Below are 13,872 nucleotides of genomic sequence, written 5' to 3' on the forward strand. Positions count from 1 at the left end.
AGGTGTTGCGCTTGCGCAGGAAGGAGGCAGAGTTTTGCTCTCTTGCTAACTGGGTGGCTGCTCTGGGCAAAGCTGCTTTTGGCCACGTTCCTCAGCTACAGACAGTCCACACCCGCCCACCCCAATCTACAAATTCCTCTCCACTTCCAACACATCAGTTTCCCACCCAACTCCTATTGCCCAGCTTTTTCTCCTGAGTCCGGCAACTTGGTCAACTGAAGCTGGTGTTCCTAAGATGCTTAGCTGTCCAACAACCCGTTACTTGCACAGCAAATCGCGTATTATATATTTGGGCTGAGAGGGACAGTCCCAAGCACCAGTAGAAATCCCTGCCCCAGAGGGTTTTTACTGACATTTACAGGGAAGGGGGTGGTGGGAAACCACAAGTCACAGCCCTCCACACTCCACCCCACCCCACTCTAGCCCAGCATATCCCCAGCTGGCTCCCTTTCCTGTTTACATCCGGACCTGGACTCCGGACGAAGACTGGAGCTGACTTTCCTGCACTGAGATGTCAAGGTGGGGAGAAGGTGGGGCCAGGGAAGTCGCGCTGGAAAAGAGGCAGAGTCTCTTAGGAAGCAGGTTTCCATCTAAACGAGAGGATGAAGACTCGAGCGCACGCATTCACACATTCTGGCTGGGGAAACAGGGCCCGACAGCGCCTTCGCTAGAAAGATGGCCATTTATTTCAGAGTACACGCAACATTCATTTCTGTTTGCCCCAGAAGAGTAGCAGCAGGGCCTGGAGCCTGAAGGGAACATGATAGCAGGATGCGAGAGACCGGTCCGGAGGCGATCTAGGAGAACACTGCGCGCGCGCCCCCCATCCTCCCCCCTTTCCTGGCTGGGACGGCGAGGCTCACTCCCTTGGCTGCGCACAGGAGAGGCTGCTCAACAGGCCACCACAGATCCTGCTGCTCCAGAAGAGTTCCTCCCCTGGAAAAAGAGAGACCCCAGTCCATGCGCACAGCGGTCCAGGCCTCGGTGGGGATATTGCTGCTGGAAATTAAGGGAAGGGTGAGACGGAAGGGTGCCAGCTCTTGCAGCCCCTGGCTTTGGGGGGCAAAGTCTGCGCCGCACCCTCAGGTGTGGCTGTCGCCTCCAGAGCGGCCGAGGAGTCCGTTTCTGCGGGCAGCGTGGCTGTCCCTCGAAGGCGCCGGCGTCACTGCTGCTTGGAGCGAGGCCACAGCCGGCTTGCCAGGGAGCCCAGGAAGAGCTGCTGCTTCTTGTGCTGGGAGAGGTCAGAGAGGCGTTGCTGCTCTTCCTGAAGCAAAAGGACAGGCGACACAAAGGGGAGCCAGGTCACCACCAACGAATCCGGGAAGGCTGCCGCCCCGAGCCCTGCCGATCCCATTCCCGTGCATGTGGACGTGTCAAGGAGGCTAGCAGAGTAACTCAGCAGCCTGGCTCACCTGCCACGTTAGGCCAGAGACTTGTTTTTAAAGTGCCTTCGTGCAGATGATCAGCAACCCTTGGTTGCTTGCCCAGGGTGGGTTTGGAGAAAAGCAAACCGCAAGCCCAGGATCGAACGGCTTGGCAGGGCAGACTCAGGTGCTTGTTTTGTTTGCAGGAGCACAGCAGTGGAGGGGAAGAGCTGCATGAATTATTTTTTTTGCTGCATGCACCAGCATGCTGCTCACGTCACAGTAAACCATGGTTTGCTTTAAACTGTGGTTTAATGTGAGGTTGAACTAGGCCAATGCGTGGAGAAGGCATTCTGCAGATCCTCTGAGGCACTTGCCTTCCCTTGAGAAAAAGGAGAACCAACCAAGACATGGCGGTGAAACGCAAAAAATCTTCTGGGACCCCACTATCTGCAAAAGCCAAACTCGGCCTAAGATCTGTATTGAGTGTGGGCCTTTCTCCAGCAGCATTTTTGCCCACTGGGCTGGCCTCACCATACGAGATGGTAGTGAGCTTAGAACATTCTAAGTAAGCTAAAATATTTATACTTCATTAGCAGGGAAACCAGGATTTCCCAACGACGCGACTGGGATGGTGACTCTGCAACCCCAGCATCCTGACCATGTTTAAGGGCTTCACCAAAGCAGTAGCAGCCTCCCCCACCCAAGGACAAAGCCCCCAGCCCTGACTCTGCACTCCTCCTCACCTGTTCCAGCTGTGACTGCCTGCGCTTGAATGCCTCCAGTGGGTCCTCTTCCAAGGAGTAGTTTTCCAGCACGGTCCGGACGTCTTCTACGCCACTCAAGGCAATGGCTGCCAGGCAAGAAGGAGGCAACAAGCATTAAAGGAGAATCAGCCTGGATCATGTACCCATTTCATGTATTAGTGACACCGTAGAGGGCAGCTTCCTTATGTCCCTGAGTCAGACCATTGCTCCATCTAGCTCAGGACTGTTTACTCTCTCCAGGGCATGGGAAGGCAAACTAAGGCCCAGGCCCCGGATCTGGCCCAATTGCCTTCTAAATCCGGTCCGCAGACGGTCCGGGAATCAGCGTGTTTTTACATGAGTAGAATGTGCCCTTTTATTTAAAAATGCATCTCTGGGTTATTTGTGGGGCATAGGAATTCCTTCATTCCCTCCTTCCCCCCCCCCCAAATATAGTCTGGCCCCCCACAAGGTCTGAGGGACAGTGGAGCGGCCCCCTGCTGAAAACGTTTGCTGACCCTTGCTCCAGTGTTTCAGGCAGGGAGCCTTTCCCCAGCCCCAGCCTTGGAAATGAAGAAGGCAGAAGATGGGTCTCCTCCTGGGTTTGCTGTATTCCACCCAGCAGTGCCCACACGCCATGTAGCTCCTCTCTGCAGCGGCAGGAGTCAGAAATTTGCTGTGTTTCGAAACAGGAGATTGTCTGGCCTTGAAGTTCTGCACCTGACACTGCCATGGATATGAGGAGCAGGCACTCACTGAATACCCTTGGACAGGGATGAGGATCCTACAAACGCTTTGGGGTTGTCCCACGACCTAGAGCCCAGCTTTTCTCAACCTTGGGTTCCCAGGTGTTGCTGGAAAACCCCTCCCAACATCCCTGACTGCTGCCCCTGCTGGCTATGGATGATGGGAGCTGTAGTCCAACGACATCTGGAAACCCAAGGTTGAGAAAGGCTGGACTAGATAGTTCACGTGGAAGAGAGAACAAGCTTGTTTTCTGCTCTGAAGAGCAGGACTCAAACCAATGGAGTCAAGTTACAAGAAAGAAGATTCCAACTAAACTTCAGGAAAAATTTTCCAACAGCAAGAGCTGTTTGACGGTGGAACCATCTCCCCCAGGAGGTTGTGGGCTCTTCTTCCTTGGAGGTTTCTAAGCAGAGGTTGGACGGCCATCTATCATGGATGCTTCAGCCGAGATTCCTGCACTGCAGGGGGTTGGACTAGATGGACTCTACCATCCCGTAATTCCATGGTTCTATTTTGGGCGAATGTCTCCTTACTCTTCAGGAAGGCGGCAAGGTCGAAGAGTGTCCGGTCGTCCGAATTCCCGTCCCACTTCTTCAGAGCCATGCCGTTGAAGGGCTGCAGGCGGAACGCCTCCTTCTTGCAGTCCACCACCACCACTTTCGAGGGATCTCTGTTCAGGCAGGAAATATCCTGGCGAGAGGAAGACACAGAGGCAGGCTGGAGAGGTCACCAGCAGACAAGGCTGGCTTCCCCCCAAAAAACTCAACAGGCGTTTTAGGACGGGCCTGCACGCTGCAAGAGACGCAGAAACTTTCCAAGGTGCAATTGTCCTAGCCCACTTGACAATGAGAGAAATGGGTCAAAGGCCCCGAGAGGTTCAAGAGAGCTTGAAATGGAAACTGCCTTTGAATTTCCTGGTGAAGATTCCTCCCTGCCACCCCCTCCCCCGCCACCCATTGTTCTGCTTCAGAACCTTGGTTTTTTCTTGGCGTTTTGAGTTTAATACGTAATCTTAATCCGAGTATCAATTTCTGCGATACAGGCACAGGACCTGCCTTCTGTCACAATAACGTTAAGACTGCTGTGAATTTGCTTCCAAATAAGGAACTTCAGGGGCAAGGCGGGGAGAAACTGATTTGAATCTCCCTTGCAATGCAAAACTATTTTCTTTGAAAGAATGAAAGCCATTCCTCTTTCGACTGTCCCATTAAATACTCCACCCCCCCCGCCTCACTCACATGGGCGTTCCTGCTATATCAAAGGCTCCCTCGTTAGAATCGTTCTTTCCTCTTTCCCTGTCTTCAACGCTGCAGCTACAGTACAAGCCTTCTGCAGTTTTACCATCTCTGAGGAACATCAGAACCGCTCCTCACAGCAGGTGGGGGGGAGAGAACTCCTTGCCCCCTTCCTCTGCCTGCCTGCCTGCCTCCCCCCTCCTCCTCCCCCCACCCCTGCCCCGCTTTCACTTAGGAAAATAGAAAGAAAAGAGAATCCACAACAATCAGAAGCGCACATGCCATGGAGTGAAAAAGACACCCCACAGGCTCCGGGGCAGCAGATGGGAGGTGGAGGGAGGGAAGGAGGGAGGAGGACAGACAGAAGGCGGGCTGGCTTGCAGCAGCGAAGACGCAAAGCCATCCACACTCTATTGTGGAGCACAGACACAGGGGAACTCGCATTGCGGAACACGAGGAGGGCACCTGCTGCTCCTGCCTTGCGCTCGCCTAGGCTGGGTAGCGGGGCCACGGGTTCGAAACACAGCTGTGGAGGCAGGGCTGCAAGGGAGGCCCGGGTTGCTGCTGCATGACATCGCTCTGCAAGGAGATGCAGACAGGGAGGACCAGCGTCCCTTTGCCAGAGCCCACTGGGAGCGTCGGGACGTTCAAAAGGTCTCAGTCCCTTGCAGTGCATTCCTGTGGATTTTCGCTCGCATTAAGCCCCTCTGGAACTTAAACCTGTGGCAGTGTGAAGAGTCAAGATTTCAGCACGCCCGTTCTCAGTGATTTTAAGGCAATATCGGAGGAGGCCAAGATCAAGATGCTCAGCCAGCACTCGGCACGCAACTGGTAAAAGGGAAAAGAAATCCCGCAGGTGCTCTCCTCTGTGGGGCTCTGCGTCAAGCCCCCTCTCACCCCGAACTGGCCACAGCTCTCAAAGGAGGCACCAGGGATCCAGTCTGGGAATTGAAGCGGGTCCTCTCATCGATGCTCGCTAAAGAGCAAACCCTCCCGGAAGTATTAGGTGCACTTGCAGGGGGAGGGGAGGAAGAAAAAGCAAAATCCTGGTTGTGAAAGACGTAACTTTCCCCCAGAGGGATGACAAGCACAACCTGGTGCCATCCAGATGTCTCCACCCAGAGATAAGCGTGCGCATGAACACACAAGGCCACAAACACCGCTGGGCGTCTCCCCCCACCCCCCATTGGAAAGCCTGGCTGCAAATACCTTCACGTGGTGCCCATCCATGTAGCGCGTGGCATCGCGGAAAAGCCGGTAGGAGATGAACCCGTGAGGGTCCACGCTGTCGATGAGGGGGAAAGCGGTCTGGAATGGAGAAGGGTAAAGCGGAATCACCTCACATGCCCAAAACATTTCCAGGCTCTGTCTTTGTAACAGTGGGAAGAGCGAGTGAAGGTGCTTTCTGCATCGTGCCATTCAGCTGCTTACTATACTGGTTCAGGAGGCCGTACTGGCACATTTATTTCCCGAATAAACACACACCTTGATTACACACACAGTGATAAAGAATGTGCCGCGAGGGTCTGGCCTGTCTATTCTTGCTGTCACCAGCAAAAGGAACAAGTCTCACCGCCCCGAGGGATACTGTGCCAACGGTCTTGGCCAGCTGTGGGGCACTCTGCCACTAACGGACTTTGCTGTGGCTCCTCATAGGCCAGGGCTGTCGCTTAAAATTCATCTGCTCCAGCTGCAACAAAACAGGTCTCTCCCGGATCGGTCTCCACAGCTGCAGCAGGCGCTGTAACCTTCCGAGAGTTTGACTTCATGCCAAAAGGCACACTCTCCCATTGAGACAGACAGATGTTGACATCCGGTCCAAAACTGGACAAGCCTGCACCACTTCCCAAATACGCTCAGCCTAGGCTTTCCCTGGAAGGCATTTCATAAACGTGGACCAGCTACCAAAAAACACCCTCTTTAATGCGTCTGCTCTCTTAGGAAGGGGTCGTCAGGTGGTTGTTAAACTGCAAAGCACCACAGATTAACGCATGTTGTCACTGGAGCCACAGCTCTGAACGCAGATAGCCCTTTAGACCTGGGTTTAACAGAATCCCATGTGCTAAGAGCAAACAAGCCAGGCTGCTCCCTTGTCTTCTGCCCACAAGTCTCCTGGCCGCGCTGTTGTTCTCTCCCCACAAGGACAGGCCCACTCAATTAGCACAGTAATAGCCTGGATTCAATGGGCTGAATGGCTGTCCGGCTGGACCCATACATATTCAAATGAGCAGCGGCACGCTCCCCTGTGGGACTCCCCTCCCGCCACTCAAGCGTGAGAAAGGAGAAGTGGAAGGGAGGAGGCTGACCCAGGAGGTGCTGGGCAGACAGGCAGGCAGGCCGGCCCTCTCCTACACGACACAAATTCCTGAGTCCGCTGCAAGGCTTTGGGGACCCCAACCCCCAACTGCGGACCCCTGCCAGCCCTTGCACCACGCAGATGTGGGATGTGGCACTTGGCACAGAATTCAGGATGTCAAGAAGCCCAGTGTTTCTTTATTTTTTAACGAAACAGCAAACTTCTAGCGTTTATGGTTCCTGAGATAAGATGGGTAACAGTCTGGGGTGGAGCTTTCATGTCCTTTCCCCACATCCAACAAAAGCAAAACATGGCAAGTGTGCTCGAATTGCATGATTTATAATAAGAATAAAAATAAAATAATAACAAAATGTTATTTATATCCCGCCCTCCCCAGCCAAAGCCGGGCTCAGAGCGGCTAACAACAATAAAATAATACATCATTCTAAAATCAATTCATTCTAAAATCAGTTCAGAATCAAATTGATGGCAACCATTGCGCTAGAGTTCTGTGAAGAATTACCAAAGGAGGGGGTCAGACTGTGCCTTGGCCAAAGACCTGATGGAACAGCTCTGTCTTGGAGGCCCTGCGGAAAGATGTCAAGTCCCGCAGGGCCCTAGTCTCTTGTGACAGAGCGTTCCACCAGATCGGGGCCACGGCCGAAAAGGCCCTGGCTCTGGTTGAGGCCAGCCTAACCTCCCTGTGGCCTGGGACCTCCAAGATGTTTTTGTTTAAAGACCGTAAGGTCCTCCGTGGGACATACCAGGAGAGGCGGTCCTGTAGGTATGTGTAAGTATGTGTGTGTGTGTGTGTGTGTGTGTGTGTGTGTGTGTGTATGGGCTCCAGCCTTGATCTGCTTTCTCTGGGCTCTTACATTCCCACAACCCTTTTAAGTCCTTCATTCTTATGACCCCCTTCAAGGCTCTCCCCCTGTCCAGCCTGCCCTGAGTGGCTGCAGGTAGAGAAGCATCCCTGCAGCCCTCCTTAACACACACAAAAACACACACGCAAGCGGAGGAGAGAGGGTTTGTGAGGGAATACGCCGCTGGAGGAGGAAAGTGGTGCACACCTATATTTCCGCCTAGGCAGAGCCATCTTTGCTTCCTGGGATCAGGGTCCCAGGGTCAGAAGCTGACTCCGCCTTGCCGTAGCTCCAGGACTAAGGAAGCCAAGCCATGCCTTGGGGGGGGGGGCAGTGAGAGAGCACTCACCATGCCCGTTTCAGAGGTGAAGATGACGATTTCAAAGAGAGGCGCCAACTGCTGGAACAGGTTGTCAATGCCTGGTCTCTTCTTGAAGCGCCAGCCGGTCACTAACTGAGGGAGGGAGGGAGAACAGCGTCAGGGTGGTTGGGGTACAAGAGGCGAGAAAGTAGAGTCCTGGGAGAAAGATACAGAACCAGCCGCACAGAAAGAGCGCTTGCCAACCAGCACAGATCAATGCTGGCAGGAGACCAGGAAAAGTCCATGATCCGTCCCCAAATACTAAGGCAGCTCTTACTGCATATCCCAGCCACTGCACTGCAAACAGGAGTGCAGGCAACAGTCCTCTGTGCTGCCCGTCAAGGGATAGGCTACCATATCACTTAATCTGACCAAGTAATACTCAGGTGGGGTGGGGGGAAACGAGTATGTTTGCTACACCTCCCTAAATGCTGCCCCAGGATGGATACGCACCGACCATTCCGGATGAAGGAGAACATCTGTGAGTTCGATGACTAGAGTGTAAGGGGGCTGGTAATAGGGCTCCTTCAGGGGGTCTGGAAGCAGCTTAGGACTGGTTGGCTCTATGATCATCTGCAAGAGACACAAGCAAAGAGCAGCAGCAGCAGTTAAAAGAGTGGAGGACAGACCCTTCCTTTGGGGCATCCAACTTAGAGGTTACCACAGCGTAAGAGACAGAAGTTAGGCTGTCTCTGTCCACATAGGGCATGGGTAGGCAAACTAAGGCCCAAGGGCTGGATCAGGCCCAAGTGACTTCTAAATCTGGCCCACGGACAGTCCAGGAACACGTCCAGTACACGTTCTTTCCCTCTCCCTCACACTGCGGCGGCTCTTACCACCCTCCCTCCTCCTGGCTTCTCCCTGCCCTGCCTAGAGGAGGAAGGGGGCTGGGCTCTGTTGGTGCCAGGCCCTCTCCGGAGCTCTTTTGCGCACCACTCACTGTCCCTCTTTCATTCCCCCCCCCCGAACTATAGTCCAGCCCCCCACAAGGTCTGAGGGACAGTGGACTGGCCCCCTGCTGAAAAAGTTTGAGGACCCCTGACATAGGGGCACAGTAGGGCTACCAGCCAAAGCTAATGGAGTTTAATTACTTTCTAACTATAATCTTTCATTATCTGATGACACCTTCAGTTCTGGTCTGGTAAAAAGGAAGGAAATAATTAACAGCAGCAGCCGCTATTCTGGAGCCGCATACTGAGGATCGGATCGGATCCAGACTGCTTCAATTATGTCCAAACAGTTGTTCTGATCTGTACATTTTATTACTTCTTTCAATTAAGCGGAGAAACACAACACAAGAGTACACAGTGCAAGTTTTTCTTTTCTTTGGAAAGACCTTCAAACTTTGCAGTTCGTTTTAAAGCCAGTCTTCACGGTATCCAGACAGACCGAAAAGCCAAGGTGCGTTCTTGCAGCTGCTACAAGGATAAAGTCTTTGTAGAGCGGACTCCCCCCCCCCCCAGCTGTGCCTGGCGACGGTCCTTAAAAGGAACATGAGCGCCCAAGCAAAGCAAAGCTGTCGGGCTCAAAGCAGCTTGCACGCTGGCAATGGCAGAGTTCAGGCCAGCGATTTTATCACCCTGGCGGCAGATGGGATTCTCAGCGCACAGCAGCGGCAAGAGGCACAGAGGTGCTGATAGCAAAGCAATAACCCAGGAACAGAAGCCATGCAGATACTGTCGCAAAAAACTCAAGGCCCGTCAGGCTTGGTGACTGGTGGTTTGCTTCCTTTTTTAACCAGTCCATCCACCAGCACACACTTCAATCTCACAAGGGTCGTTTGGGAAGAGAAGACTGAGAGGTGATATGACAGTCATCTTCAGATATCTGAAGGGCAAGCTTGGTTTTTTTTTGGGGGGGGGGCGGTTGCTGCTCAAGAGGGCAGAAACTGAGCCAATGGATTCAAATCACAAGAAAGGAGATTCCAACTGAACATCAGAAAGAACTTTCTGTAGGGAAGAGCTGTTTGACAGTGGAACACACTTTACTGGAACCCGGGCTCTGCTTTTTAAGCAGAGGCTGGAAGGACATCTGTCAGGGGTTCTTTAGCTGCGATTCCTGCATTCCTGTGTGTAAGACTTGGCTTAAATAAAACTAGCTCATCAGTAAGATGCCCGGAGTCCATCTTCAAATGTCACTTATAAGTTCTGAGCTGTGTGCGTGTGTGTGTGTGTGGAAAAGCAACAACTGTTTTCAACATACAAACCCATAATAAGCCATGACATTGGCTTAAATGCTGAGCATAAAGCCGGCAGAAGAAAGAGTTCAGAGCCACTGGCACACGCGCACAAAGGCTCTGGGTGCCCCTGGGCTGAAATCAACAAAACTGCTCCGTAGAATTCAGAGTAGCAGCACCCATTTGCAAACAGGTGTTTCAACGGGAGAAAACAAAACCAGCTTTTCTTCTGGTCACGGCACTTAATACTGGCAAAGGAGTGTTAAGGTCTCCTTGTGTTTCTCCACAACCAGGAACTTGCTTTAAACTTAAAGGATCCGAGGGCCTGAACTCTTGGGACATAGAAGTGCCTGCACAGCAACTTACCTTTTTAAAAACCCAGTTAGGATAAAGCTCCTGCCGACACTTAGGGGAAGCCAATTTTTACGTTTGGGGAGAATCAGGAACAGATTCGGGGAGAATCAGGAACGGAAGGCTCACTCACCTGCCTGTAATCTTTAAAGTATTTGTATGATCTTCGGAGCTGCTGGATCACTACGGGATCTGAAAGCCAATTTAGAGAACAGGGTCAACCATGGGAAACACCTTGCAGGAACGTCAAGGCACCTGAGTTTATGCTCTGCACATGTCTGAACTTCGTTTCTTCCCTCCAAATACTTGGAGGGGATTTTTCGTCAAGGAGGGACGGTGCGTGTCTCTGCACTGGTAGACTTTACTCACGCAGATGTGCCTTTCTGCTTTAACTGTCAAGGCTTCAGGCAGAGAATCTAGGGGGACCTAGCAAAACAGTCTCAGCTCCCTCAGAAATCAAGAACTACACTTCCTGGGGAATCTTTGGGGGGCTGGATAAGCTATTCCAGTTATATCTGTTTCAAGCCAGTTTATGTTCAAGCTGGCTTGTTGTTTCATTTATCACTGGGAAGAAAAAACTCCCTCCCGGACTGAAAAGTGTTCCCAGAACCAAGAGAGGTAATATTTAGCTGTGATTCTTGCCTTTGCAGGGGGATTGAGCTAGATGACACTTTGGGTCCTGTCCAAGTCTGCAATTCTATGATTCTGTTGCTGCTGCAGCAGCTAGTAAGCGTAAGGCTGCCAAAAGTTAAATCTATCTGTGAATGGGTATTAACCAAGCAGGGCTCTGTGGCTGGCAGCTTAGCCGGGGCTCCCTGTTCTGTAACACCCCCCCCCCCCAGCCATCTGATGCAGTTTGAACATATGCGGAGTCCTGCAGTCCTTCCAAAAGAATACTAATGGATTCCTCAATTACCAGCTCACTTAAGCAGAGGTCAGGCTGAAGAAGAAAGAGCGTGTGAGCCGAGACCACAGTCCCACACCAGCGCTGTTAACTATCCCTCTGAGATTACAGCTTCAGCATCTTAGCGCCAGGGTTATTCAAACAGAAACTGTAAGTTAATCAATCAAAGGCAGGCGCATTGAATGGGGCGTAATTTGGGAGCCATTGTCATGATAATTCAAGCTGAGCAGCTGGGGAGGATGACTGGCTGCACCAACACACAGGCCAACGGGATTCAGGTGTCTGCCGGGGGCTTATATGGTGGAATTTGGCTGAGAGGCTGCTGCCGCTGGCCACCGCCAGACTGAAACGCCTCATTTTCAGACAGTTGGCTGCAACAGGAAGGAACGAAGTTAAACCGGTATTAATGCTCATCCAACTTGGATGCACCAGAATCTGTTCCAACTTTTAGATCAATCTCTTTACTCGGTCAACAGAGCCTGTGAGAAGAAACAAGGCTTTACTTGAGGAGGCTCCGTGCACCACAGAAAGATGCAACTGGCCACAATAATACAGTCTATGTTGTCGACTGATTTCAAAGCAAGCGGCCGCTTGTGCTTCAAACACTTGCTTCAGTGTCTGCACATTTCTAGCAACCTACGACGTTACGGTATAAAAAAATTAAGGCCATTAGTTTTGTTTTCTAGAAACCAGCTTAAAAATTCCGGCAGGCATTCGCTGGTCAAGAACAAAGGAGGACAAAGCTCAAATAATTGGTATTTATTTACATAAACTGTTACCTGCCCTAAAGCTTTTGATATCTGGTTTGCTGCACCAAAGGAAAGGCTCAGTCTTCCAGCTCTGTATATGTAAACAGGCTAGATAACCAGGGATGGGCAGCATGATTTAGATCATTTTGCACCATATATTAAATTATCTAATAGACTGGATTTCTCTGTCTCAAGGAATGCTCTCCTCCCACTCATCCACCTGCACTTGGGAGCTTCTGGAGAGGCTTTGCTTTGGCTTCCATATGATGTACATTAGCCCCAACAACAGATGTGGGAAATAAAATATTAGAAGAAGAAGAATTAGAAGAAGAAGAAGTATATGCTGCCCAGCCACTCTGTGTGGTTTCCAACAAATTAAAACATCAAACATTAAAAACTATACCTTTGGCCCTCCAGATGCCGCTGAACTACAACTCCCATCATCCCTGGCACTGATCCAGATGCCGCTGAACTACAACTCCCATCATCCTTGGCAACTGGTCATGTTTGACGGGGTTGATGGGAGCTGTAGTTCAGCAACACCTGGTGGGCTAAGGGATCCCCAGCCCTACTCTATAAGGAGCAGGTCTTTCAGTATGGCAGTCCTTAATTTCTCTGAGATCCAGCTCCTCCCTGCTGTCTTTTCAAAGGAAGCCGAAGACACTTTTTCCCAAACGTCCTTGATTTTAAAGATGTTTGGCTTTGTTTCTTGCGCTGCTTCTGCTGCTGTTTATTAAACCTGGGCTCTTGCTTTCACCTGCCCACTTTACTGGCTGCTGTTTCCATTCTTTGCTGTAAAATGCTAGCACAGCGTTTCCCAAACTTGGGTGTCTTCAGCTCTTTTTTTGGACTACGATTCCCATCATCCCGATCACTGGTCTTGCTAGCTAGGGATGATGGGAACTGTAGTAAAAAACCCCAAAACACCCAAGTTTGGGGAAGACTGTGTTACACACCTCCCAATGAATGGTGAGCCATTTTAAAATCTAAGCTTTTAAAGATTCCTTAGGGGGAAGTAAGCTGACAGTTAAATAAGACACAAGGAGAGCAAAGGAGGGTTGCAGAGAGCAATTTCGGTGCTCCCAGCGCAAGGACCGGGACAGAGCAGCTTACACAAAACGTGCCAACAGGAACTTGTACAACTTTCTGTCAATAGGTGGATGAGGTTGGGGAGTTAGCTGAAAATCTGGACGGCAGGGAAAGCGGTGGGAAGTGTAAACGGGGTGAGGAGGGGGTGGGGGTGGGGAAGAGAAATAATAAATCTATTGTGGGCAACAATGGGGCCACGACTGGAGAATGCCTTCTAATCTCCTGGGAGCATATGCCAGGCCGGCTGAAAGGAGCTGGTGAAAGAAGCTTCCTATCCCAGGCAAAAAAAACAACAAAAAACCACAACACCCTCTCCTCCCTACTGGCTTCCTACATATTTTATCGGAAAAGTTCCCCTAACTGGGCAATCTGCTTTCTGAACGCCCTGCGCTAAGTTCCATCTGGCCTTCTATTGTACAGACTCCCCCCCCCCCCCAAGAGCCTCTGTTCGCTTTTGAAACTCCTGGACTACGAAAGCCTGTTAAATAAATTAATAAATAAATGACCCCACTCATGTGCAAGTATTTCAGGACATAGCCCAACAGTGTCCTCACTAAACCAAGCTCAAAAGTGCGCATTTTTTGGCAAATGCACCAGGGAGGGGATGCTGGGAAGAAGACGGTTGCTCAGCGGAGCGGGACCGTTGGAGACACCCAAAGTTAACAGCCAAAAGTAAGCACTCCGAGTAGAGAATCACGTCTGGGGGGCCCCGTGGGCCAGAGGCTCACAAAGGGTGTCGTCCCAGCCAAACCGGCAGCTGCAAAGCAAAATCTCAGGCAACCAAGACATGCCAATGGCATAGCTGTCAACTTTCCCCTTTTCTTGCGAGGAATCCTACTCGGAATAAAGGAATTTCCCTTTAAAAAAGGGGAAAGTTGACAGCTCTGCAATGGTACGGAAAAGGAGAGGCCTCTGCAAACCCGATTCTCTCCAGGTATTTGTGAGGACAACCTTGGTCATCGCTCTGGGCCGCTGGTCATTCTGGCTGAGA

General features: G+C 51.4%; 1 protein-coding gene across 2 annotated transcripts in view; it reads right to left on the reverse strand.

Moving 5' to 3' along the window:
* Positions 1–663: 663 nt before the first annotated feature.
* Positions 664–13,872, reverse strand: part of TIMM50 (translocase of inner mitochondrial membrane 50) — a 35,003-nt gene continuing 21,794 nt past the window's right edge. For both annotated transcript variants that reach the window (XM_081019074.1, XM_081019073.1), the window contains exons 5-11: positions 10,273–10,331; positions 8,066–8,185; positions 7,601–7,705; positions 5,302–5,400; positions 3,391–3,547; positions 2,111–2,217; positions 664–1,264 (exon numbers count right to left, since the gene is read on the reverse strand). In XM_081019074.1, coding sequence (XP_080875200.1) covers positions 1,163–1,264; positions 2,111–2,217; positions 3,391–3,547; positions 5,302–5,400; positions 7,601–7,705; positions 8,066–8,185; positions 10,273–10,331 — 749 coding nt within the window. In that variant the 3' untranslated portion in view covers positions 664–1,162. The remainder of the gene's footprint in view (positions 1,265–2,110; positions 2,218–3,390; positions 3,548–5,301; positions 5,401–7,600; positions 7,706–8,065; positions 8,186–10,272; positions 10,332–13,872) is intronic.

The sequence above is a fragment of the Podarcis pityusensis genome (assembly GCF_964106645.2).
Source record: "Podarcis pityusensis genome assembly, chromosome: 8".
Classification (NCBI taxonomy): Eukaryota; Metazoa; Chordata; class Lepidosauria; order Squamata; family Lacertidae; genus Podarcis; species Podarcis pityusensis.